Below are 26,432 nucleotides of genomic sequence, written 5' to 3'. Positions count from 1 at the left end.
GGTGACCGACGCTTGGCTAAATACATGCAATTGCCTTGTCTGACATGTGTCTATGAGAGCGTTTAACAAGACACTTGTCACACTAAAAGTTTGTTTACTGGCAATGAAAGCGGCAAGGGAGGTGCGAGCAGGCAGCTAAGAGTTCATGGGCAATTAGAATAAAGTCGTGACAGACAGGCGTCGACCCGCCGGCTGCTATCCACAAAGCCGTGAAGACACCCCACGTTTCATCCGTTTATCGACAAAATTCAGAGTCAAAGGTGACGATGCAATTATCTCTTTATGAGGAGGGAACAGAAGCCACCAAGCAAGAGGATTCTGCTTTCACGTACGACAAGAAGAGCGACCCGTTTGTTATTTTTCACTGTAAATAAATCACTCAAGTGTTGACTCGTTCATTGCTCACCATTTTCAAAGCTGACAAAAAAAACAAAAAAAAGACTAAGAAAGGGATTTTGATTGCAAAATCGAGATATGGGGGCCCACACATTCAAGGACAAACCTATGAATGAATCAGAAAATCGTGCATGAAATGTGTGTATGCACAATTAAAGGAAATTTGTTCGGGAATCAGGCCCATTGTCATCTGATCATATATAGTATACAGCCTGTTCTGTTGGATTTCCAATGCTGTCTAGTGTTGCGGCACAGAAGCACAAAAAAAATGGTAATCAGGATCTCAAAGTCACTGACGTTGCATTTAAGGACTCTTAGATTCATCAAGTACAACCAAGGTTCAATTAAGGGTAAAAGTTCTGACCTTAACAATAAACAAAAAAAAATGCTGCTTGATTCATTTTTCTACTTGGGTCCCTCGCTGGACCTTGAGACCGGATATGACTCCCATCTGATGTGTGTGTGTGTGTGTGTGTGTGTGTGGGATGGATGGATGATTCATATATATATATATATATATATATATATATATATATATATATATACACACACATCCCATGGATGGGTGATTGTGTGTGTGTGTGTTTATATATATATATATATATATATATATATATATATATATAAACACACACACACACACACACACACAAAACGGCAACATTTGAGCTATGAATGAATGAAAGTGCTCGGAAACAGCTTGGGCCAAAATCTCCTTGACTACAAAATTAGCCTCCTGACATAGGTACTATTGCTTGTTTTCACTTTAACTTGCACTTCATTTTTGCCAAGGTTGTTCAAATGACAACCATGACACTGTCTCAAAAACATTAAATGGCTGTTTATGTTCCATTTTGTTCAAAATCGCAAAAAGAAAGCTGGGAATGTTGTTTATTGAAGCATCTGGAAGCAATTTCATGGGCAGAATGGATCGGCCTGTTGATTTAATAGGCCAATTTTAGCAATTTTACAATCAGCAAGCTTTGCCCATTTGTGATTTTTACACTTTTTTTTAATTAATTGGCCCATGAAATTTTACTCCTTCAAATATTGGAAAGAGCCTCAAAACATCCATATTGTGTTGTGAAAAGAGACCAAGACGACGTCAGTGACTGAAAAACGACTAATAAAATATATCAAGACAAGTAATACTATTATAATTTCAGTCATAACTACAGTAAACGCACGCCAGTCAAGGCAGTAAGTACAGCGGCAAACGAGTTCACTGCGTAACCCAAAAATTTCAAAACCATCATAAACTGAGGCGCTCCTCTTCAGATATTAAAAAGACAGACACGCATCACACTGCAACCTCTACGCCATGAAATCCGGGCCGTGAAAGCCGTCAGTCTTCATTCTGCTCAATATTTCAGAGCATCTATTGGAGACTGCAGTGAATCCATGCCAGCATCTTTTGATTAACAGCTCAACCAATTTTTTTTGTGTAAAAATAGGCATTGAGGACAGAACAGAATGATTCATTTCAATGTTCAATGTAGATTTTAGCTTATGTTTTATGCATGTCTATTAAAGTCAAGTCGTTTAACATTAAACGCCAATAAAGAGGATGTAAAATATAATGAAAGTCACACCGAAAGCAGGTTCTATCTACATTGTGAAATCGTAACAAGCGTTAAGAGTATTATGGTGAACAACTGGAACTAAAGCGCAATGAATTTAAAAAAAAAAGACAAAAGAAAATTGAAATACCAATCCAAATAGATTGGATACACTTTGTAATACACTTTCACAATCTCATTTCATGCCTCCTATTTTTTATTACATCTTATATCTCGAGGCACACAACACATTGGTGTGAGACGACAATGGCGTTCAGGTCATAAACAATTTTATGTACAGTACAATTTTAGATACTGTGTGTGTGTGTGTGTGTGTATACACACACACACACACACACACACACACATATATATATATATATAGATATATATATATATATATCCATCCATCCAAGCGGTATTCGAACCACCGTCTCCCGTATGCCACATATATATATATATATATATATATATATATATATACATACACATACACACACACACACAGACACACACACACAGACACACAGACACAGACACACACACACACCCACACATACTTGGAAAGACGACCTTTGAAAAAATGCAATTGCAATACTGAGGGGGTAAAAAGAAATCAGTTTTTCCAAATCATCCATCCCTACTTAACGCGCATCTAAAATAAGACATTCCAAACCCTCTCTAGGTGAAATCAAACATTTTGACGGATTACCCAGTGTTAACCTCCAGTGGGCCGAGGCTGCGATTTAAATAAATAGTAGATGAGATACAGTGGAAGAAGAGGGGGGGCATGTCAAAATGATACACAGCTGCATGCAAATACAGCGGAACAAGAGCCGTAGCAAGAGTCGGAGCATCTTCGCGTCACGCCCGCAAAGGGATTTCGCCCACTTTCCCCTGGCACTGAATCAGAATGGATTATGATGTTAATTGGGAGGATTCGGATTGCTGTCACACCTTGTTAAAAACTTTTACATTTGCTGTCATTCGTAATTCAATGTCACGTCATTCTGAAGGGGAAGTTAAACTGGCAGGGAACGTGATTGGAGAATAAAAGAACGATTTGCGCCCTCCCGGTGAGAAACAATCATCTCCAACGTTACGAGAATGTTTTGATGAATGTGACAAATAGAATTTGTGTCGCACATTTTTAGAAGCACAAGGCCTGAATATTCCTAATGTGGATCAGTAGGCAAGGCAAGGCAAAACAGTCTTGCTCATCGAGTGCATTTCACACGAAATGAGAGTTAATTTGCGTGCAGCATACCAGCTTAATGCTGCTTCACCATGTTTGCTTTTGACTCTGGGCTTCACCGGTTGCCTCTATTCTGCTGAACACAGGGGTTGATACGATATTGACAAAGCATCCGATATGTGATATTGATATTGCGAGAGTCAACATGTACCTAAAGAAATAATATATTTATTATCTAATGAAGGGGGCGGGGGGGAGAAATAACGCGATAAAATAAGCAGTTTCAATGTGTTCTTTGCTAATTAATTGTCTTAACTTATAATATTTGTTAAGTTATTTGTTGTTATGCCAGATACTGTACCTTCTGTTGGATAGCAATGTGTATTTAAAGTTAACACCTCCTTGGTCAATGTCAGATATATGCATATATGGTTGCTATATGCATACTGCACTGGCCATTATTGAGATGATGAAGACAATATTTTCTAGATAGATTGTGCAGCCCTAGTTTAGATTTCATTTGTATTTTTTGAATAATAATAATAAACCATACAACAATTTCTCAACCAGAAAAATAATTTTAAACTCAATTTATTTTACAGCTGACCAGGAGCCAGTGGAAAGCCTTTGGGACTGGCATAATATGTTGTCATCGCTTTGTTCTGGTCAAAACCGGAGCTGCAGCACATCTTGCATATGACTGGATTTTGTTATTTCGATCTCTTGATTATTCGTTTAAAACAAAAAAAAACGGAAAATATTTAACTTGTAAATGTCCATGGTAGACCAAACACTATTAAACCACTTCTTTTCACTAAATCCACATTTTTTGAAATGGTTTTAAGTGGCCATTACCTGGAAATGCGTCTTGCGCACCATTCCACTTTACAAAAAAAAAAAAAATGCTCTGTGAACTGTGGGTAAAAAAGGAAAGCATGAAAAGAAAAAAAACACATGAATTCCCTGACCCCAACAATATTAAGATTCTTTGGAGTATGCTCAAAATTTGAATCAGAATGACCAAACAAACCTCTAAATAGAAATTTTGGGAGGCAATAATTCATTCATTCATCTCCCTAACCGCTTGATCCTCACTAGGGTCGCGGGGGGTGCTGGAGCCTATCCCAGGGCAGTAGGCGGGGGACACATTGAATCGGTTGCCAGCCAATCGCAGGGCACACAGAGACGAACAACCATCCACGCTCACACTCACACCCAGGGACAATTTAGAGTGTTCAATCAGCCTGCGATGCATATTTTTGGAATGTGGGAGGAAACCGGAGCACCCAGAGAAAACCCACGCAGGCCTGGGGAGAACATGCAAACTCCACACAGGGAGGCCGGAGCTGGAATCGAACCCGGTACCTCTGCACTGTGAAGCCGACGTGCTAACCACTGGACTACCGGGCCGCCTTGGAGGCAATAATTTCATCCCTAAATAACATAGGCAGAAATCATGGTGTAGCCAATATCATCATCCCATGACCTCAACCCTATTGAGAACCCTTAGAACATTAGTCTACCTCAAAACAGCAGTTCTGCGAAGCAATTCTTGCATCTTCAAACTTCATACAGACAGAAATGGAGTAAACACCTGTGGCGTGGCCACCACCATCCCCTGACCTCAACCCTATCGAGAACCCGTGGAACATCCTAAAAACAAAGATCTATGAGGGGGCAGTTAATTCAACACAGGCCAATACTTGTGTCCTCGAATAAGACACGGACAGAATCTATCCCTGGACCTGACTGACAGATTTGTTAGATTGATACCACTTGGGAAAATTGAGAAGAAATAAATAAATAAATAAAATATACAATGAATATCAGTGCACAGGACTGTGGACAATGACACCGATACCCTCAACTCGATGGAGAAACTTCCCCATGAATCCGGAGTGACACGTTGACTGATATTTTGATAGAGAGCAATACAGCATCCTCCAGGTCAAACCCATTCATTCTGTCACACTGCACCTCCAGGCCCGACCAAGCATAGCCGTCCGCTAACAAAACCATTTACATCTCCCGAGCAGCCCATCCACCATTTCCAATAAAATGTCTGAATTGATGGATGCCATCTTCGGGCTCATAGGCATTAACTCCATTTGCGAGCTTGCTCACAAAAACAATATGCCGCGGCTTTATGAGGTCTGGACAAGCTATTCTTTTTAATAAGGCTTGTTTAGATGGATTGATGTCTTTAAGAATTGGTGTGTCTTCCTGAGTCAAACAAGAAATGTGTAATTCCCTCACTTAAATTGAAACATTATTTTATACTGAGTAATTATGTGGTGGCGGTCCAGTGGTTAGCAGAGGTACCAGGATCAATTCCAGCTCCAGCTCTGGCCTTCCTGTTTTGGGGTTTACATATTCTTGCCGGGCCTGCGTGGGTTTTCTCCGGGTACTGCAGTTTCCTCCTACATTCTGAAAACATGCATGATAGGGTGATTGAACACTCCAAATTGTCCCTAGGCGTGAGTGTGAGCGCGGGTGGTTGTTTGCCTCTGTGTGCCCTGCGATTGGCTGTCAACCAGTTTAGGGTGTCCCCCACCTACTGCCCTAAGACGGTTGGGATAGGCTCCAGCACGCCTGGCGTGGTGCCACAGAATAGGAAATGGAAGTCACAGATGATTCAGAAAGAGTCAAACAAAGGTTTGTTCCAGCAATAAGTAGCAAGTGGATTTATTTTAGTTTCATGACATTGTGGTTAAAGAGGGAATTTTATTAAAAAATAATAATAATAATAACCACAAATGTGTTAAAACCATAACTATAACAGTAGTAGGCTATATAGATGAAATCTTCTGCGGAAACCTCGAAAAATATTTTTAAGAAATTACCGTGCCCGAGGAAAAACAACCAATGAGAAAGACTTGAAAAGCTGAAATGTCAATCGATTGCCGTGCACTGGTGGGCACACACACTCTTAGTGAGCATATCGCCCCTGCTGAACTGTTACCTTGGGCTTCAGGATAATTGCTGAAACTATGGCGGAATATCCACCTAGGAAAATGAAAAATATGCCTTGCAATCGTTAGCATTTCATTTACATATGAGAAAACAACATGTTCAAAATCACATTTCTAAACCAAATTATCTTGTAAACCCGTGAATCGGACATCCCAAATTATCTAGTCAAAAAACAATGCTTGTGTAGTGCTTATTCTCAGGGGTGAGGGGGTGGGGGTGCCCTTAATCTGTGCATGACAGTTGAATGAATGCCAAAATGTGAATGCTGAAAGGTCAGTTAATAAAGATTCTGTGACGATTCATTTCTACTGTGCGGGATTTCATCTAGTAGAAGAGCGTTTCATTATTCTGACTGCCACTCTACGTATGTCACTGGCACAGATAGATTAGAAGAGACTATTTGCAGTGAATAATTTTGGAACCATTAGAATGAAATTGACTTGTTTCTCGTGACGCACCTGATGATCTCTCCCCGCACGCTAATACGCAGCTGCACAGTGGTTGGGAATCACTGTCAGATTGGAAAATTAGAGCTATTGTCCCCTCAGTTTGTTTTTAAGGTGGCTCAAACCAAATACACAGACAAAATGCATCCACACCTCGGTACTGAAAAATACATGTCTCTTAGTGTGCCGATTCCTGACTCCTGAAACAAACCATTCACCACGCTTTTCCAAGCTAATGGTCTCACACCTGTAGCTCTGCCGCTTACAAATGAGATTAGACCTTCAGTAGCAACGGAAGCCATGACTAGAATTTTAGTGAGAGTGGTACATGCCACATCTGCCTCTCTCTGGTCAGAATATTCATCCATACATACATATTGGACAAATAAAAAAAAACAAGTCATGGGCTGTGGGTGTTTTGTATAAGTAGGTGTATTAATATATTTTGGAACAGCATGTTTGGTTCACTTGCGTAGCACATTCTCATTAAATTTATTAGCGGGAGCAAACACACCATGGAAATTAAGCTCGTAAGTGAGTTTTCACAAGGACTGTCTCGCGCTAGAAGTGGATGCTCAGGCACAGAAGAGGAACCAGTACAGCAGTAGCCATGATAAAAGCATGGGCAAATGGCATTATGATGGCAAATGTAAACAACAAGCCAGCGCTCGAAGCTCTCCTGTTAAGGTTGCCGATGGCGAAAGGCGAATGGAAAAGTCCAATGTTGTGTGCCGAGGGGATTGGCTTTGTTTTGGGGAACAGGTCACTTGCACCGAAAGCGATGTCATTCGACTGTGAATGTCTCATTGACAAGGAAGAAAAACAGGCTGCGATAGCATTTAAACAGCGTAATTCAGTGAACAGGGTTTCTTCACTGCTCGAGAGATATTGTCACTGAAACAAGATCAGTGCTTTCTGCAGAAAATGTGGATGAACTCATCTTTTTCACAAACATCTTTAAACTTGAATAGTCCGATTTATTTTAGTACTCGGCAGGCCGATGGTCCAGTGGTTAGCTCGTCAACCTCACAGTGCAGAGGTTTGGGGTTCAATTCCAGCTCTGTGGAGTTTGCATGTTCTCCCCAGGCCTGCGTGGGTTTTCTCCGGGTCCTCTGGTTTCCTTCCACATTCTAAAAAACGTGCGTGGCGGCATAATGGAACGCTCTAAATTGTCCCTAGGTGTGATTGTGAGTGCGGATGGTTGTTTGTTTGTGTGCCCTGCGATTGGCTGGCAACCAGTTCAGGGTGTACTCCGACTACTGATTGGTGACAGCTGGGAGAGGCTCCAGCACCCCCAGCGACCCTTGTGAGGTTAATCAAATGAGAAAATGGATGGATGTTAAATACTCAAAGATTTCAATGCCGAAAAGGTTCACCAAATTTCATAGACTTGTCAAGTTATTGTAATTTTTAGTATAAAAAGAAGAGTTGAATTTAGTTTACAGACTTGTAAGTGTTCCTATATCATAAACTGTTGCTGCCGAGTTTTTGAAGATTTCAGAGTTTTCATTGTGAATAAGACTTCTTCATTGTAATTATTTATTATAGTGTGATTTATGAGAATATCACCCAAATTGTCAAGGAGTGTGTTATTCTGTCAATCAATAACAAGCGTTGAACCCCGAGTATGGGCGACTGTGCAGCCAGATAGAGCAACTTCTCCCATGAGGTGGCTAATGCATCGTCTCGGGGATACGATTCCAGGAATAAAAGTGGTGGTGAACAAGATTGTGAAAAGAAACAACAGGCTTTGATTAACCACACACTAGTGGCAGAAGCACAGAGCTCTCACAATGAACGGACTGGCAGCTTACACAAGAGAGATGGATTCTTTTTTTTTCTTTTTTTTCCACCATCGGCATAGAGCCTCGCAAAGAAAAAATCCATACGCTCGATAAACAGCATGACAGCCGAGCAAAGTTCCTTTTCTGCACTCGAAAAGTTGAGAGCGCTGAGCTTTGCAAATGGCATCACAGTAAGTGTTATGCAGTGCACGTCTACAAGTAGGGCCCAAACGTGAGAGATTTTTACGTGGGTACATATGTATTGTTTCACCGAGGATTTTTTTTTAAACAAAATTGTAAGCGGTGATTAAAATCTTCAGACGTTTTTTAATTACAATACAAATTTTGAGCGCTAACAATCAACTTCGATTAGCCGTTCCTAGTCAGGAGTCTCAAATACACCGGCTGGTTGGTCGGGCCCTATTCGACAACCGAAGACGTAGCAAAATGTGCCCCCCCCCCCAAAAAAAAAAACAAAAAACAAAAGAAGGGATACGTCGTACCGTGAGTTAGCTGTACCCTCCCACCTTTACTAGACAAATGTATATCACCTGTCACCCTCAGAGTGTACCCACGTTGTATCCAGTTTAACATTTGCTTGTACAAGTGCATCACGCTTGCAGACCAGAAACAACACAAAAAGAAACAAAAAAAGAAAACATTTTACTGTGGTATCAAGCACCGGAGCTCATTAAGGAAGACCAAAACAAAAACACCCCCTGAGAGAGGAAAGAAAGGAACAAGCAACAAAAACTTGCGCTGATTTGGGGATGGTATTAGCCTCTCATTATTTGCCAAACCACTGTGAGGCTTATGTCTAATTTTAGAAGGAGGCCGCGTTACAAAGAGAACAATCAAACTGTTGTGTAAACACCAGAAACAACACCAGGTTAGGTGTGGGAAAGCGTTGAGATCATTCACATCTGCATATGTATTTTTTTACTTTTCCTTTTAGTGTCAGTCTTTATTTCATTCTTTTAATATGGAATAAGGGGAAAAAGCAACAATAAGAATACAAAGGTTCTCCGGTTGAGAATGAAATGGAGCGGAAAGAAGACAAGTCTTATTTCATCTCTCCTTTTTTCCCCCAGAATGAAGATTCAAAATATGTCATTTAAAGACCGCGAAAAACAACATAATAAAATAAGCATAATAACTAGAGAGCGAGCGAGAGAGAGAGAGATGTGTGTATACGTGTGTGTGTGTAAATTTAAAAATAGATTGAGCTCATTCACATCTGCATATACTATTATACTCATGTGTAGTTGCCATATGTCAACAATTTCATCATACATTTGTATTTTTTTTCTACTTGCCATGCTGTTGACTATTCCTACTCGTGTTCATATATTCAAAACTACATACAAACTAAACAATGCTGGGTTGTTTTCCTAATCCAGTTTGGGTGAGTTGAAGAGCTGAAGCCGGTTACAATACAGTATTTGAATGTTTGTTTGTTTTTTTTAAACTGAAGTTCAGGTAAATTTCATGTAACATTCTTAGACAACTGGTATGACCAAATTTAGTTGCAACCTTAATCACGTAACAAATTCAACTTCTAAGTCAAAGCATAATATATTTGTTCTGAACTCGCAACTCAACTGCATTTATATAGCAACCACGGCTGAAAACAAAGTGCTGTACATGGAAATAAAATACGTCAATACAACAACAAACGATAAAATGCTAAATTAATAACGACGACAGTAAAAACCACAAAACAATCAAACTCAAATCAAGCCTCATGCTGAGTCAAAAGCCAAAGAATAAAAATAAGTTTGAAGACGAGTTTTAAAGATGGGCAACGCGGCAGGGCTTGCCGAACGTTTAGCGGGAGTTCGTTGCAAAGACCAGGACCAGTTCGTGGAGCCCACGGATCAAAGCAAACATGGTGATAGAGCATTTAGCTGTTATGCTGCATGCAACGAGAATACGCTGCCAACAGAACTTAAGTGAGCCCCAAGTTTTCAAATCCAGGTTAAAAACGAGTTTTTTTTCCCACATAGCTATAATTTGGGTCTTTCAGAGTATTCCTCGAATTAATGTGTTCTTTTAGTTAACGACTTGTCATTTCTCCACTTTGCTTTCAAATGCCTTACATTTTTTGTGTCTTACATTTGCATTTAAATGTTGAATTTTGCCTTAAAATGTTGCCTTTAAATGTTGTTTTTGTAACGACAGTAATGTGCCGTACCTTGCGTCTGAAATGTTCTGTATGAATAAAGTTGCAATGGCAGAATGGTATTTACAGTCCACAGCGTATAGTACCGCATTGATTCATGTCTGGTTACAACAGACCGGTGCTCTCTATCTGCCGAGTCTCACTCCCTGATGTTGTAAACACATACGTCGATATAAATATATATATTTTTCGACATGGACGGACAATGAACTGATCCATAATATTCCCCTTATGGATGAAACATGACATGTTTTGAGTTCACTGGTTGATGGTTCAGGAGCGTCTTGTTAGATTCAAAACACAGGGCCATTTGAGAGTCAGCACATCATGTTTCCTCCCAAATACATTTAGCTGTCATCTGCGATGTAAACAATGTGACTTTGAATTTCCCCCTTCCATTAGCTCTATTGCCTCTCGTGCGTGTGTGTGTGATCGTGCGCGTGCGTGTGCGCACGCACACACGCAATGACTCAAGTATGAGAAATAATCAATAGGCTCCCGGTCGGCCCCGTTGTGCTTGGTCTGCACACTCCCGATCAGGCTGACAAAGATGGATTGGAGCGCCACGTACAAAAGTAATTAAGATGGTCTGTCGTCATGCGGATGAAATCAGGAGCATGACGTCCCCGAGCCAGGCAGCACAAAACCTGTTTCAGGGGGGATATTATGGGAAAGTCACTTTTTAATGGTTTGTAACGGGGGGTGGCTTCGTTTCTGATTGGGGTTGTGTTACCTACAGCGGTGTCATAACCGGGTTTTTTGGGGGGGTGCTTTTTTATCCAAGTCTAGCACGCCAGTGAATTCTGGGAATTTTGGAAGTTGACTTTTTTTCCATGGGAAACGGGAATAAACCTTGAATCCACAAAACTGAAGGTTGTTGCTTTAGTAGGAAGCTTAAATATACTTAATGGACATTGATTTTAGCATAATTCTGACTAAAACAAACAAATGTAAAAGAACTTGTGTTTATTTTATTTTTTTATGTTAACTGTTTTGTTAAGCGATTTGTTACAGCTGCCGCTGTTGTGAAAGCGCTATATAAATCAGCATGTATTGTATTGTAAACTTTCCACCCCTTTGAAACCCTGTGCAGCAGGATGTCCAAAGTCCGGCCCGGGGGCCAAATCCGGCCCGCGGTCGAATTTCATCCGGCCCTCGGCCCCTGTCATAAAATCAGTGCCGTCTGGCCCGCAGGTTGGACGCAATGGAACACGTGTTGCATTGACTGAGGTCTCGTAGACCGGTGAGTGATGTTTCATAGAGTACTGCTTCCCTCTAGTGGCTAAATGAGTAATAGCATTCACTAAATGAGTAATAGCATTTAGACACTAGAGGGCATCACTCACGAGTTAACAAGGCACATCACTCCGTGCTTATATTGACTGATATGTCATATTTCAAATGATCCTTGCAGTTGTGGATATGTGTATTGCTTGTTCATTTCCCTGTTGTTCGAGTCAAAGGTTCTGTGACTATTGAAAAGTCATGGTGATACATTTTATGTTTCAAATCAATCAATTTGCACTCAGGAGACTTCTGTTTAAGAAAAAGTCAAGTGAAGCAGTTGCATGTGATATACCTGTTTCAAATGAACCAAAAGAAATTCTTAAGATTGTTGAAATAAAAATAAAAATGGAAATGTGAAACAGACTGGCTTACTAAAATTTGTTGAACAATATTGTTGTTCAATGTAAAGAATGTCAGCCAAGGTCGGCCCCTCGACATTTTACCACATAAAATCTGGCCCACTTGGCAAAAAGTTTGGACACCCCTGCTGTGCAGTATCATGTCCCCACTCCCCCCACCCCCCAGAAATAAAAATATACAGATCCCTGGAGACGGTCACAGCTTCTCAGTGAACACCAGTACAAATACTGTTTGTTCGGCCACACAGAATGTAGAATATATGCCAGTGAGTGTTATATGATGTGTTTACATGTTTTGCTCCATTGTTTGTATTCAATTATCCTGTTGTCCCATCCATGGTGTTTTGCACTGTTAGTTAGCATTAAGCTAAATGGACTTGACCATGTCAAAGCCATGTGGTCGTTTTAAAGAGGGCTCGGATGTCCCCAAAAAATATATCAGAAGAATAATCTGAACGACAACTCATATCTTGAAAAGCTTTTTAGTCGGGCCAGTGGTATTTCAACGCATCACTGTAGTTCAGTCTTGGAGATTGTGGTTGAATTCTGACATTTCAGTGACGTGATGAAGTGCTGCATCAATGATTGAAAAGCACATCTTTAAGTAGAGGGCAAGCATTGGCTCAGTATATTATGAGAGCACTGACCTCTAATACTGTCTGGTTTCCACAAGGCCTGAGAAAAAAAAATGTTCCACATCATCATGGCAACATACACCCTCGCATTTTCACAAATCGCAGTAGAGGGTGAGCAGAGCATTGGACACGTATTGAGACTCTTGAAGAAGCATGGGGAGAATTTGCAAACTCCACACGTAAAGGCCAGAGTCAAGATTCAAACCCAGAACCTCATAACTGTGATGCAGATTTGCTAAACACTAGCACAATGTCCTATGGAGGATAAAATACCCATCATTAATGTATATTGACATACGGGAAACATAAAGAAACCATTAGATATAATCAAGGACAAAATATTCTGACGACGCACATTGAGAGGCAGCCAAAGGTCTTGCAATTGCTCTTTTTGGTCACTTAATCTTGTTAAGATAAAGATTAAAGGTCATGTGACTGCACGGGAGACAGCTGGCCTCGCATCTTGTTTATCTGCGCAAGTAAGATAAGTTGCACTTGCCATTAATCGTGTCTCGGAGCAATGGAGTCCAATGAGTGCAGTACTTTGGTGTTACCAGGAGAGGCGCTGTTGAGTCAGTCTCAACAAGAAAGGGACACAACACGGTGTCAAGTTGAGCTCGAGCAACGCAACAGCACAACTGCTCCACTAAATTTGACACTGCCATAGAAACAGCAGTTCAGAACTTTTTAAATGGATTCAGACATGAATGCCAATTTTCATTGAATGTGATGTCACGGAAACTTTTACATATTACCCTCTCTAAATCCTACTTTTTTGCAGGTTGTATTGCAGCTGTTTTACAGTATACAGAACTGGCAAGTCCAAATTTAGAGATGTACCTTTAGCGTCTTACCATACTGGGCTGCAACATGGCAAGCAGCATTGCACAATGTAATGGTAGAGCAAGAAAAAGAGGCAAAGTAGGACCCCAACAAAACACCAGTAATTGACATTACCCTCAGAAAGCAGAGAAAATATTTGTTCGGACCCAACTCCTGAGCAAACTTTGCTTCAGGAAAGGTAATTATGTTACACATTATAATTTAGGGCAGAAATATTTAAAGCAACAAGCCACCAGCAAAGTTTAAACAAGTCTACACAAAGATGGTTGAGAGTTGTACACTAAAGATAATAACAACCAATAATACACACACACACACACACATGCTGATTTATATAGCGCTTTCACAACAGCGGCAGCTGTAACAAAGCGCTTTACAAAACAGATAAACCAACCAAAACCAACAATACCTTCAATTCAAATAAGTCGATGCATTTCAAAGCTGTTTTCTAATCCCAGCTGATGCACTTTGACTTTTCAATGTGAGAACATCATTTTTGGCTCAGGTGTTATCAGCATTTTCTAACATTGTGTCGCATGATCAGTAATGAAATGTCTTTCCAGTCAGCGCCTCATGTAGCAGTTGGTCCGCTAACAACACACAAACAAAAGATTATAGCCGCAATATTGCTTTTACATTATTGCATTTGGAATTTTCTAACCGGAATCATTGCTGGACTTTTTTCAACCCTTGTTCCATTTCTGAGTAGACTGTTCAGATAAGATTTGAGAAACAGAGTGCAGGGAGAAGGAGGAGAAAGGAATAGTCATGCGCATGGACGCGGCTATTCTAATGTCTTTGCTGTATTTTGCCACGTCCCGCAGCGTAAGGGAATGACGTTTCTTTCCGTGCGCATACATGCATCGGCAAACAGTACTCCAGCTGGAGAGATGTTAAGGGGAAAAAAAACAATACCTGTCCCTTGACGTTCAGCCAAGATATAAATCAGGGCCACAAAGTGATTACCATTTTTATTCTTATAGTAGAGTGACAGTTTCGGCACTTAATGGGAGATGTAAAGGTTTATCTGTGACAGCTAACTTTTTTTAAGGAGACATACTATTAACAGTGAACATAAAACAGCTAACAATAACATAATGGCTCAGCAAATTGGTCTTAAAATAGCAGTTTAACAAATAGTGAATCATTCTTCAAATAAGAGAGTTTAATGCCCCTCTCACTTAAAAGATTATTGTCAAGTAAACACAGAAAACTTTTTTTTTGAAATTACAATATGCATCGGGTATTTAAAACAACCAAACCTCACCCTAAAGTCTGTTACCTTGATTTTTGCCACATTTACTGCTTGAATTCATTGCACTTTGTGGCGCTCCTTTATGTGTGTGTGAGCCTCTGTCACTAGAAGGCAGTATAGTACACACACACACACACACACACACACACACACACAGACACATTATCTTTGTTTTGGACTGTGCAAAAATAAATAAATAAATAAATAAAATAACATTTCGAATCAACAAAACTACAGCTTCAAGAAAACCCTCAGTTTGTAACCCCCCCCCCCAAAAAAAAATTAATTTGGGGCATTTATAAATCAAAGGCAGTTGACAAAAGATGTACTTGAGTAATCAATGTCAAACTTAATGAGGTGAGAAGTTACTCCAACGACTCTACAGAATTAGTCTCGAAACATGAAAAGGTCAATGATATATCGCAAGTATACCATATTTTGCACTAAAAGGCACACCCAAAAGACTTCCATTTTCTTAAAATCTCACAAGCACGCCTTAAAAGCCGATGCGCCTTGTGTGTGGTCATTACGGTAATATGTCAACCCCAAAATGGCTCCTTGCTAGAGTCATGCTTACAACGTTGTTGTTGGGGGTTGTTTAGTGTTTTTATACTCAATATTTCAATTGTGATTTAATATGTGATTCTTATTCAAGGTCCTCTTCCCATATATTTTTTTAACAAACACAATTAATAAACTAATCAGATTCAGAATTACAATAAACAGATTCTCGGTATACATATATGTTCTGGTGTTATAGGTTAGGCTTAGGTTAAAATAAAAGCAGATGAACCATTATTAATATTGAAAGACAGTTAATCTAGTTGTATTAGAGTTGTAAATTTACAAGAAAATGTGACTTTTTTTTTAAGCGTTCACTACAACTTCACAAAATCCGACGAAACAAGTCTGGCATAAGCATACTGTACGTCAGAAAGTCAAAAGCTCGATAAGATGACAAGAACAATGCAAAATACATATATTTGGTTTTATCACTTGAAATTTTCATGTTTCATGAAATAATGTGTTAATATGTGGTCTACACTTCTTAAGCACTGAATTTAATGAAACTATATACAATACTGTATAGGTATTCCTCTACATTGCCATGTCGATTTGAATTTGATTTAGTGTTCAGCCCGGCTCGAAAGTCATCATTTTAATTCATGCCAAGTGACTGGAACGCAAAGGTTCCGAGGAATTAAGTGATAGCCTGTGCCAGAAACATTTACGACTGTGGGTGGGGGAAAAAAAAAGAAAAAGAGTGAGAGAGAGCAAGGTCAGAGTGACTCGAACATTCATTTGGACAGAAGCGATGATGCGTATTGGTTTTAGTTGGGTATAAAATAAAGTGAGTAAGTGTATAAGAGAGTAAGCAAAGCGTATAATGCATATAAGAAGCAATAAAGGGTCAATATAAGCGGAATACAAAACGCAATGAACGATAATTTTCAATAGTCCTAGACATTGGTTAAAAATCAAATCAATCGTGAAAATTTGTCATGATTTAAATAATGTTTCATATCCAGCAAAATAAACCTACCTGGAATTGTTGGGTATGGTTTTCCAACATACTGTAGATATACAGTACATTGGTGCCCCTTGAGATTTGGGTCAAACATCTTTGCCCATTGAATTAAATGGAAATGCAATTAATCTGTTCCAGCCCCCCCCCCCCCACCACCACCACCACCCAAAATAATTGCAGTTTAAAACAGACATGCAGTACAGTAGTTCTCTTTTTCTACTACGAGCCCAAGTGACTCGGGAAGAGCCTGCGATATTGATGTCTTTGTCGAGGATAAAGAATATATGCGTTGGACAATTGTTGTATTATCTGTCTACATGTGTCGATACTAACCAGTAGCATGTCAATGGTGTTTTGCATTGTTTGTTAGCTCTGTTCAAGAGAAGCTATGGGGTTATTTTAAATACACAACGTATGATACTCATTGTTAAATTTATTCTGACAGTAAACCTTAACTGGGGGTGACTATACACAAATTGAAGCCTCTGTTTTGAAGAACCGTTCATTATCTGCCTTACTGCTGCTCGTTGTGAAATGATACAGAGATCAAATTATGCTCGCAGTCAAAGAAACCAAAACAAAAAACAAAAAAAAAAAGAAATCGGCGAAACTCTTAAGTCTGACAATAATGACGACTTTCCTGTTTTAGCCAGGGCTTTGGCTGTATCTTAAGTGTGTGACAGAAAAAGCACAAAAATATGCAGACAACTGAGAATATGTGAGTTTTTCCAGTGAATAGATGAGGATAAGCTCTACTGAAAATGCCAAAAGGTAAATCTGACCTGATCTGACCTTTGACAAAAAGGAAGGGCAATTGGCAGCCTTGGGGGCACCTGCCCATTTTGGAATGACCTTGTTCAACAGTTAACCTTTTGAGCATTAAAATATATGAAGATATTGTTTTGTCCACTGGTTCAAGAAACAAAATATATATGCCCATATTTTGTTTTGATCTAAAATGGCCTTTTCGTGTTACACTTGGTTAAGAAGTGTGTGGTCTTGTCACCTCCTCCACCGTTTAAGTCATAGTCCTACAAAAGCCCCAAAATTGCATCACTTTCGAATTACGCCCGAGCGCTGACAACCCGTCGTCTAGACGAAGCAGCAACTTCGGTGTGACACAAGTGGCAGCCCGAGATTGAGACGCGGCGAATGTTCCACGTGAACCGCCCATTCGCGCAACCAGAGCGAGTGTGATTGCAGCCTAGACCGCAGCGCCGCAGACTGAAATGCGTCCATCCGGCGAGCGCAGAAATCATTCTTTAAAATAACCGCGCGAGCCGCGAACCGCAATCCAATCTCGTGTTGAAAATAGTAAAAGGCCAAGATGAGCTTGGTGTCACAACAAAGAGAAAATAGTAGTGTGGGCCGCCTTTAATGGCGGCTTGTGATTGCTCCATCAGCCATACTAATGTGACCTGTATGTCCCATTCCAAATCCGACGGCGGCATTTCCAGTTTTCCCTCTCGATTGTTAGCGTTGTAGCGAGCGCAGCCAATCGGGTGAGAGCAAGAGTGAAAACAATGCGGTATTGATGCCCGTCCTCCTCATTAACACGGCGTAGCGATGAATGGAGTCTTGTGTCTCCACCGCTGTTCGGTGGCCCTGTCACCTTCTCTGTTTGTGCTAATTGACTGCTTTCAACATTCCAAACGTAGCATGTTGGAAAGAAATTTCCCAAGGTTTTAACTTTCCCCCGTTCCATTTCATTTGTGTATGGCATGATTCAGAGTTGACTGCGGCACTTGTCGGACGTTGCAGGAAGTAAAAGTGGTTTTACAGTCAAGGATTTCTTTTCCTTGCGCCGCACATGTCCATGGAACTCTTTTTTTTTAACAAGCTGTCAAACTCGCCAACCTGAAAACTTTGTATTTGCTTTGAATGGTGGGAGACCTTTGCAGCCCTGATCAATTCTATTGAATTTCTCCACGCGAGTACGGGCACACTTGTGGTGTAAATCAGTGATTCTAAACCAGTGGGCGGTCTTCTGGTGTTCTGTGGGGAATTTTTTTTTTTTACTTAATAGGTGCAAAAATTGTTTATTATACTACCTATGCCAGAAACGTATTGTGACAGGCAGAACAAATAAATGCTTTTTTTGTTGTTGTTCAAATTGTCAGAGTGAAAAGACAAAGTCAACGTGTTAACAAATGAACATTATTATTATTATAACCCAAGTCGATAAACTGTCTTCCGTATAAATTCATGGTTTGTTTGCTTTTACTCTAACCAAGCCTGACCAATAAAACCACATTTATGTATAATAAATCTGTTTATTGTACTGCAGATTAATTTAATGTTCATGCTTAGTACACAAAAAAATACAAATAGAGAGAGCCTTGAAAAAAAACACAATCAGTCTCAAAAATCTCAATTGCTATTTTGAAGGAAGCAAAAAAATACTTGAATCACAAATGACATTGTTCAACAGCTAATTATAATCAGAGACGGCTTGATGCATCCCCAAATGTATTTTTGAACCTGATTTAAAAAATCTACTTCCCGGTCCATTTTTTGAGCCCGTTAGTTGTTGTTGTTTTTTTGTTTTTTAAAGATGTTCTCATTTTTTGGTTTTCAGTAAGACCTATAAAAGCTTGCACAATCCAGACTTTAACATATGTTGTAATTTATAGCTATGCCATTTCTTCAGAAACTACACCTGATATTAGTCTATAACATACTTTATATTATTTATTTCGTATCATTATAAATATTATTATTGTTGTTGTCATTTCTTGATGTTACGTCCTGTTGCGCTAGAGACAAAAATGACGGCAGATTCAAAATAAGCACTCCCAAAAAAAATTCTAGAAGTTTACTTACATCTCTGATTGAAAAATCTCAACAATCGTTTGACATGTTCTTTTTCAAAATCATTGAGACCTACTTGGCTTAAGAAAAAATGGGAAACACCCAGTGTTAACAGAAGGAGAGCTGAAAGAAGGAAAGGATCACAGCCACGTAAAGTGTGAGGAGCACAGGGAAGTGGCCCAATGACTCCTGACCTAATATCCAGATACTTTTCTATGTGACGCTCCCTTCCAATAATAAGATTAGTTAGCAGCACATTAAGTTGAGCCATGTATTATCTCGCAATTAGTGGGGAGGGGGCTTATTAAGCCGTTTAATGTAAATTTAATGAGCAATATATTCAATTTCTTTAAATAGAAGAGCGGAGTATTGTTATAAATGATGTACTGGGGTGATCTAATGCACAGGGCCTCACACGCGGGCACCATCAACGGCCCATTAAATTCATGATTATTATCGTCCTCGCGCACGCTGCTGGAATAAGTCTTTTTATGAAGTCAAGTGTGTGAATTAGCCATGTGACGTCCAAAATAAAATGTGTATTTTTTTTTAAGTAGCGTACATGGTTGCTCTGGTTCTGTGTGGCTTTGTCTACGGCTTGACAAAACACTTGCTTTATCTTATATCTTCAATTAAAGGAGATTATTTTTCATGACTGACGTGTCTGCAAACATGTCTTGTTTCCCCCTTACTGCCGTCTTTCTCTCGCGTCAGGGAAATCAGCCTGGTTTGAGGAGGTGGGTGTGTCTCATGCAAATGAACCAGTGCTCACCACACCTCCGCTAAAATCCATCCATTTTTCCGAACCGCTTAATCCTCACTAGGGTCGCGGGGGGTGCTGAAGCCTATCCCAGCAGTCTACGGGCAGTAGGCGAGGGACACTCTGAACCGGTTGCCAGCCAATCGCAGGGCGCACAGAGACGAACAACCATGCGCGCTCACAATTTAGGGACAATTTAGCGTGTTCAATCAGCCTGCCATGCATGTTTTTGAAACGTGGGAGGAAACCGGAGCACCCGGAGAAAACACACGCAGGCCCGGGGAGAACATGCAAACTCCACACAGGGAGGCCGCAGCTGGAATTGAACCCGGTACCTCTGCACTGTAAAGTCGACGTGCTCACCACTGGACTACCGGGCCGCCTCTCCACTAAAATAAATCACCAAATAAATAAATGAATTGAATGATTCTGAAAAACCTGACAATAAAAACATGGATTATGTTTTCACTCATTTGTGTTTCGAACATTGCAGCTCCGCTTATCTTTGACTTTTGAAATAGTCAAATTGAATAAGAATTTCATTGCTTGAAAAGGGCACCTAAGGTCTTCGTCGAGTTCTGGGATCAGCATTTTTAAGTTATTGGCTATTAGGTCGCAATCTAGCAACATTTTGCTCACAAGCGCTTATTTGAAAATAAGTTTGCTGAATCGCACACTTGATGGGTGGACAAGTACTCCAAATTATTCAGATACATAAGCGATTAAAAACTAAATCTCTCATGGCTGTTTAAATGACAGGATTGCATGTAGGAGCCATCTTTTAAGTATTCAAACCAGGCTGAAGAATATGTGTTGATTTGCAATTACTGAAAATACAATCACAGGTCCAAAAAAAAAAAAGATTACAATCACATTTCTATTTCTGCACTTCAGGCAAAATCAGTTCTTTTATGTACATATTTATATATATACTGTATATATACATATTTGTCAAATGACAGGTAAATGATAAGACCCATTCCGCATGCGCCCCTTTGACAACAACGCCAGTCACAGTGTGCTCTAATACGAGCTAAGGGCCCCCACCAGCACCTTAACAAGTCAATCTGAGTGATCTCAGCCCTTGTATCATCACGGAGGGAGCAGAATAGAGGGACAGACATGGCCGATCACTCACTCACGCTGGCAAACTGTTGGCTGTCAGGCGGCGGCGGGCGGCTGACAGGCAGGGGGGTGGAGTGCACTAACTGCATCGCCACAATCACAAACCACCACCCACCCCATCCGTAACAACTGTATGTTTCCTTTTATTTCTCTACGATTAGGATTTATTTCTCTCAGCAGCACTCGCTGGTTTGGTGACAGCTCCACATTGATCCATTTCGCCATTGCTCAGGCGTGACAAATGGCCACAAAATGACAATAAGTGGACTACCTTTACCCACAGGAAAGCCATCGAATACGAAGACCCCCCCACCACCACCACAAACCCTTCCGGGGGGAAGATGTGTCGTGTCGACTCATGATGAGCCCATGATTAGCAATTGTAATCTGGTATTAAGCACTCTTGTGCCCGTATGGGTCGCCCATAATCCAGTGACAACATCAGTTTAAAGCACTGGTGGGAAGAATGAGGGTACAAATAATTGACTGTAATTAAGTAGATTGTTTTCCACATACATTTTTGAGCACAAAAGTAGATAGTTAGCTCTAAACAATATCTAAAAATATCAAGTCAAACACTCATTCCTGACCTTTTTTTTTTGTGAATATTCCAGGCAGAAGTTTTTCACTGTTAATTTTTGTGCAAAATGTACACAAAACATGACGTCCCCCCCCCCCCTTTCTTTGGACTTACAATGGTGCCTTGAGGAAAAAGGAAAAATTAAAACGTTATTTTTTTTCCAGAAAAAATAAAAACATTCAAGTAAATTGTACTTTGTAGAAAAAAATACATTGATGGCAATTAATAAAATGTAAAGATTGGAACAGTTTTTGCTACATTCGTTTCACTTCAATTCAATGGACATTATGATGCTCCTTCTCATGTGTGCACCGTAACCACCTGGGGGTAGTATAATACCGATGGAGACATACAGGAAAATTATTAGCTTGGAGGGCCCCACTGATGAATTGACTGGCCGATTTTAGCTTTTAAAAAAATCTGCCAAAATGGCTTTTTTGTTGTTCTTACAGCCTAATGTGATGGATGCACCCTGACACCACATTGGTGACCCATGTTGTAGGACAAAATACTGTATTCAAATGTTCTGCCTGTAATTCATATATTAATTAATGGGAGTGTTAAGGGACAAAAAAAAGTTTGATTATTCATTATATGTTTGAAATTAATTATATAATTAATCAGTTATAGGATATTACTCTGCCAAATGCTTCAAAAAGAATTTCAGATCAGACAAGCTCACTTATATTGTCTGTCAAGGCTTTTGCTTGAATTGCGCCCAGCACCCCCCGCGACCCTAGTGAGAATCAAGCGGCTCGGAAGATGAATGAATGAATGAATGAATGCTTTGCAATGCTTGAATGTTATAACACCAGGGCATGTGTTTTCATATTTCTTAGCATGTCTATGATGTTTTGCATTGTTTGTTAGCATTAAGCGAAATGGACTTAAGGCAAAGGTTGTGGTCGTTTTAAACACTCCACGTGCAATTCTTCTGTGTGAAATTGAACCAATAGTGGCCATAAACAGCCTGAAGGGTGTTTTTGAGAAAAATTGTAGACAACAGTATGTGCCAAACTGCTGCTTGTAAAGTGAGTTGACTGTATGCACCGACTTCTGTATATACTGTGCATCGTGTGAGCATTTTAGCCACCTCTGGCTTGAAGGTTGTCGTTTTTTTTCGTCTGCATCCAGCTGGCGCTGAATGCAATATGAGTCCACCTACTGTGCGACACGATGCATACACAATACATTATTCCCTTTGACAATATGAGGTTCATTAAATTAACGCCAAGATGGGGAGCGGAGGGTAAGAAAATGCTGAATATGGTTCCACCTCAATTCAATGCATAATACAATCAACAACTGTGAAATACAAGCTTTACACGCAGCCAGCTGAAGAAAAACAATTGCGGTGAGACAACAGCGACGACGGCTATGCTTGCAGGACATGTCATAAGGAACGGTGCTTTGTCCAACAACAATGACAACAAAACAACAAAAATGTGCTCAACTGCAAATAGGTGACGCGAGGACCTGAGATTTTAACCTAGAACTGCAGACCTAAACCGCAAACCATTCGTCAAGTGACAAACAATGTCATCAAGTGACAGTGGAGAAATTAAGTAAGAAGTGAGCAGGGCTGGACCAGTGCGTAAACATGACCGCAGACGAAAATGCATCAGACATAATTTCTATTAGCAGTTTCATTTTATGTGTCTATTTGGAGAAGGCGTTCATTTACCTTAACTAGCGAATAACTATATGTCAGAGTATTCAGTTATACAAACAGTCGCAAAAGACGCCACACTCATATAAATTAAGATTATATTCAATACTGTGCATATAACACACTATAATTCACCCGAGAAACTGGTTTTGGTATTCCTGTTTTGGTTAGCAAAAGAGTATTACAGGAACAATGACATTAATGAAAAGAGATAATGACAGGTAAGAACATTTCTTTTCCTGACAGGAAAAATGAGACATTTATTCTTCTGGGTGATGCCTCATGTTTCAGACTCCGCTGAAATGGTCAAAGATCCATGTACGGTTACACTACTTTTAAAATTACACGCAAAAGTCAACATTGCTTGGGCTTCAGTGATGCTGTTTTGGTAAGCAAATGAGTTCAAATGGGCTCAGCAATGAACTCTTGAATGTCCGTGTGTGAACAATTGCATCAAAGAACAATGACGTTAAAGACCGTGTTGGGACAGAACATAAGCTCAGAATGAATTTGAATTTGTCGGAGACTGTTTATTTGTTTGGGTGCTGCTGTTTGGATGAGCAACATGTTCAAAATATGCTCAGCCTTTACATCTTGATGTGTGTCAATAACAGTTTCTGAACTAGGGATGACTTACTAAAAACACCGCCTGTGCTTCATTTGGGCAAGCATTGGGATGTCATAGATAGTGCTTTGAGGCGATGCCGTGATATTGCCGTTTTAACAAAAAACAACAACAGCAAAAAGAGAGCACACTGTATGAATGTGTTTGATGGCGTGCACGTTTAACACACATGCACACGTTTTCCCGTGCCCGTGCGAACCTGTTGATGCGTTCACCGCACCTTTTCCAGCCAAAGAAGCCCCCCAGACCCCCCCCCCCCCCACACACACACACACATACACACATACCATTCCATTTAAAAACGTACATGCTTGCCACATTTGCACCAGCAAGGAAGTGAAAACAGCAGCAACAACAACAACACCAAACACACCGCTGTGTCGGATCGAACCCAGCAGCACGCTGACATTTTACCCGCAACACATGCGGCACCAGTATCAGCAGGGATATCTCACACACAGATACACTGAGACGCATGCAACTCTGTTGCAGGGAAACGACCAAAGCAGCCAGTCAAAGTGCACACAGCGATTCATGCATTCGTGCACAGACATGTCCGTTAAACACACGATTTGTGGAGGACACGGCGAGTGGAAACACAGCTGCAATGCGTGTTTTCCCGCCTGCGTGCACAGTTAAAGACAGTAGTGTTCCTGGATATTCCAGGACGTTCAACTTGATTCAAACTGCGCTACTTTCTTGCTGCACCGACAATCTTGCGCTACTTTCCCCACATTTATGTGACACAACATCAAGTCGTAAACGACTGACAGCACACATAAAACCAACGCTGAATTGACGGCCGGGATACAGTACGAATAGTGACAGTCGCAATTAGTCCGTCGTGGACTCCAATCACGGCGTGGAAGGGTGCAAACAAGAAAGACGCCAAAATGACAGAGGGCTCTTGTGCGTCATCGCTGCGCGCGAACAACTTCTCCCAACATCCCCCTTTGCGCTCTTCCAAAGCTCCCCCAAACACCGTTTTTGAAGAGACTGTGTCGCGCAATTACAAAAGCTTTATGACTTACCTTTGTGGAAGAAGGCCATTGAAATCACGACAAGGGAGAAGGAGAGAGCGAGAGATCCGCTTGCCGTGCTCGCCATGTTGGACACCTGCTGGAGAGTGGCGGCGTTGGATCACCTAGAGAGGGCCATGGGATGGAAATGTGCACCCACTAGGAGAAGAGAGGGAGGGGAGAGAGGAGGGGACAGGCAGAGGAGGGATCAAACGTTGAGTGTGCTATCAAGTATTCTGCATTATGTTGCAAATGGAAGCAGGACTGTGCGTGCATTGCTCACTTTTACACACTATATATTGTATGAAAAGCAATTTTCTTCTTGGGTCAATGTGATCCACTACATAATGTTTATTTGTTAGTATTGGAATATCCCAGAAAGTTCACATTTGATACTTCTTACATTTATTTTAATTTTGTAAAGGCTTGTGCATCCATGTGTGACCGAGGGATCAAATTGGATTGACAGTAACACTTTTGGAGCAGCACAGTAGTCGGCGGCTTAGCAAATCCGCCTCACAGTGAAAGAGGTCCAGTGTTTGATTCTGGACGTTCCTGCGTGGAGTTTGCATTTTCTACCGATGCCCATGTGGGGTTTCTCCGCGTACCCCGTTTTCCTCCCACGCACCAAAAACATGCATGTGAGGTGAATGGGCAATTTAAATTGTCCTTCGGTGTGATCGTGAGCGCGAATGGTTGTTTGTCTATCTGTGCCCTGCGATTGGCTGGCAACTACTTCAAGGTATACTCCGCCTACTCCCTGAAGACAGCTGGGAGAGGCTCCGGCACATCCATGACCTTCGTGAGCATAAGTGGCTCAGATCATGGACGGATGTAAAATTGTTGCCCTCAAAATTTAAACGTATAAAATAGACACTTTTGGACTGAAAAAGCTGCCCATATAAAGTTCATTTTTATAATTATGCAAGACAAGGCAGTCCTGCAGCACATACTGTGTGTGTGTGTGTGTGTGTGTATATATATATATATATATATATATATATATATATATATATATATATATATACATACATACAGACATACACAGTACATATATTACCCATATCGATATACACACATATACTGTGCAAACTATATATATAAATATACATGCATATATATATATACTGTACCTACATTATACAGGCTACATAGATACTGTACATGTATGCCCATTAATACTGACAGATAATTCTCCTATGCAACCCAAATTTTCAAAAGTCTTTGAAACATCTCTGAATATGATTCAGTGGGGCTCTACAAGCACAATAATGAATGTGCTATTGTCATAGCAAAACCTCCACAACAGTGTCACTCAAAAGTGAGCATGAGTATAAAATATATTTGCATTGAGTGTCATTACATTGCAGAAGTGTTCCTAGTAAAGTGACTGGTAGTTAT

General features: G+C 40.4%; 1 protein-coding gene across 3 annotated transcripts in view; it reads right to left on the bottom strand.

Moving 5' to 3' along the window:
- cadm1b (cell adhesion molecule 1b) overlaps positions 1 to 25,190 on the bottom strand; it is a 157,795-nt gene extending 132,605 nt beyond the window's left edge. For all 3 annotated transcript variants that reach the window (XM_052077527.1, XM_052077529.1, XM_052077528.1), the window contains exon 1: positions 25,044 to 25,190. In XM_052077527.1, the coding sequence (XP_051933487.1) occupies positions 25,044 to 25,119 (76 nt within the window). In that variant the 5' untranslated portion in view covers positions 25,120 to 25,190. The remainder of the gene's footprint in view (positions 1 to 25,043) is intronic.
- Positions 25,191 to 26,432: the final 1,242 nt, after the last annotated feature.

The sequence above is a fragment of the Hippocampus zosterae genome, chromosome 10, assembly GCF_025434085.1.
Source record: "Hippocampus zosterae strain Florida chromosome 10, ASM2543408v3, whole genome shotgun sequence".
In the NCBI taxonomy this organism is placed as follows: domain Eukaryota; kingdom Metazoa; phylum Chordata; class Actinopteri; order Syngnathiformes; family Syngnathidae; genus Hippocampus; species Hippocampus zosterae.
The sequence above is the reverse complement of the archived record's forward strand: the minus strand, read 5'-3'. Positions and strand labels throughout refer to the sequence as shown.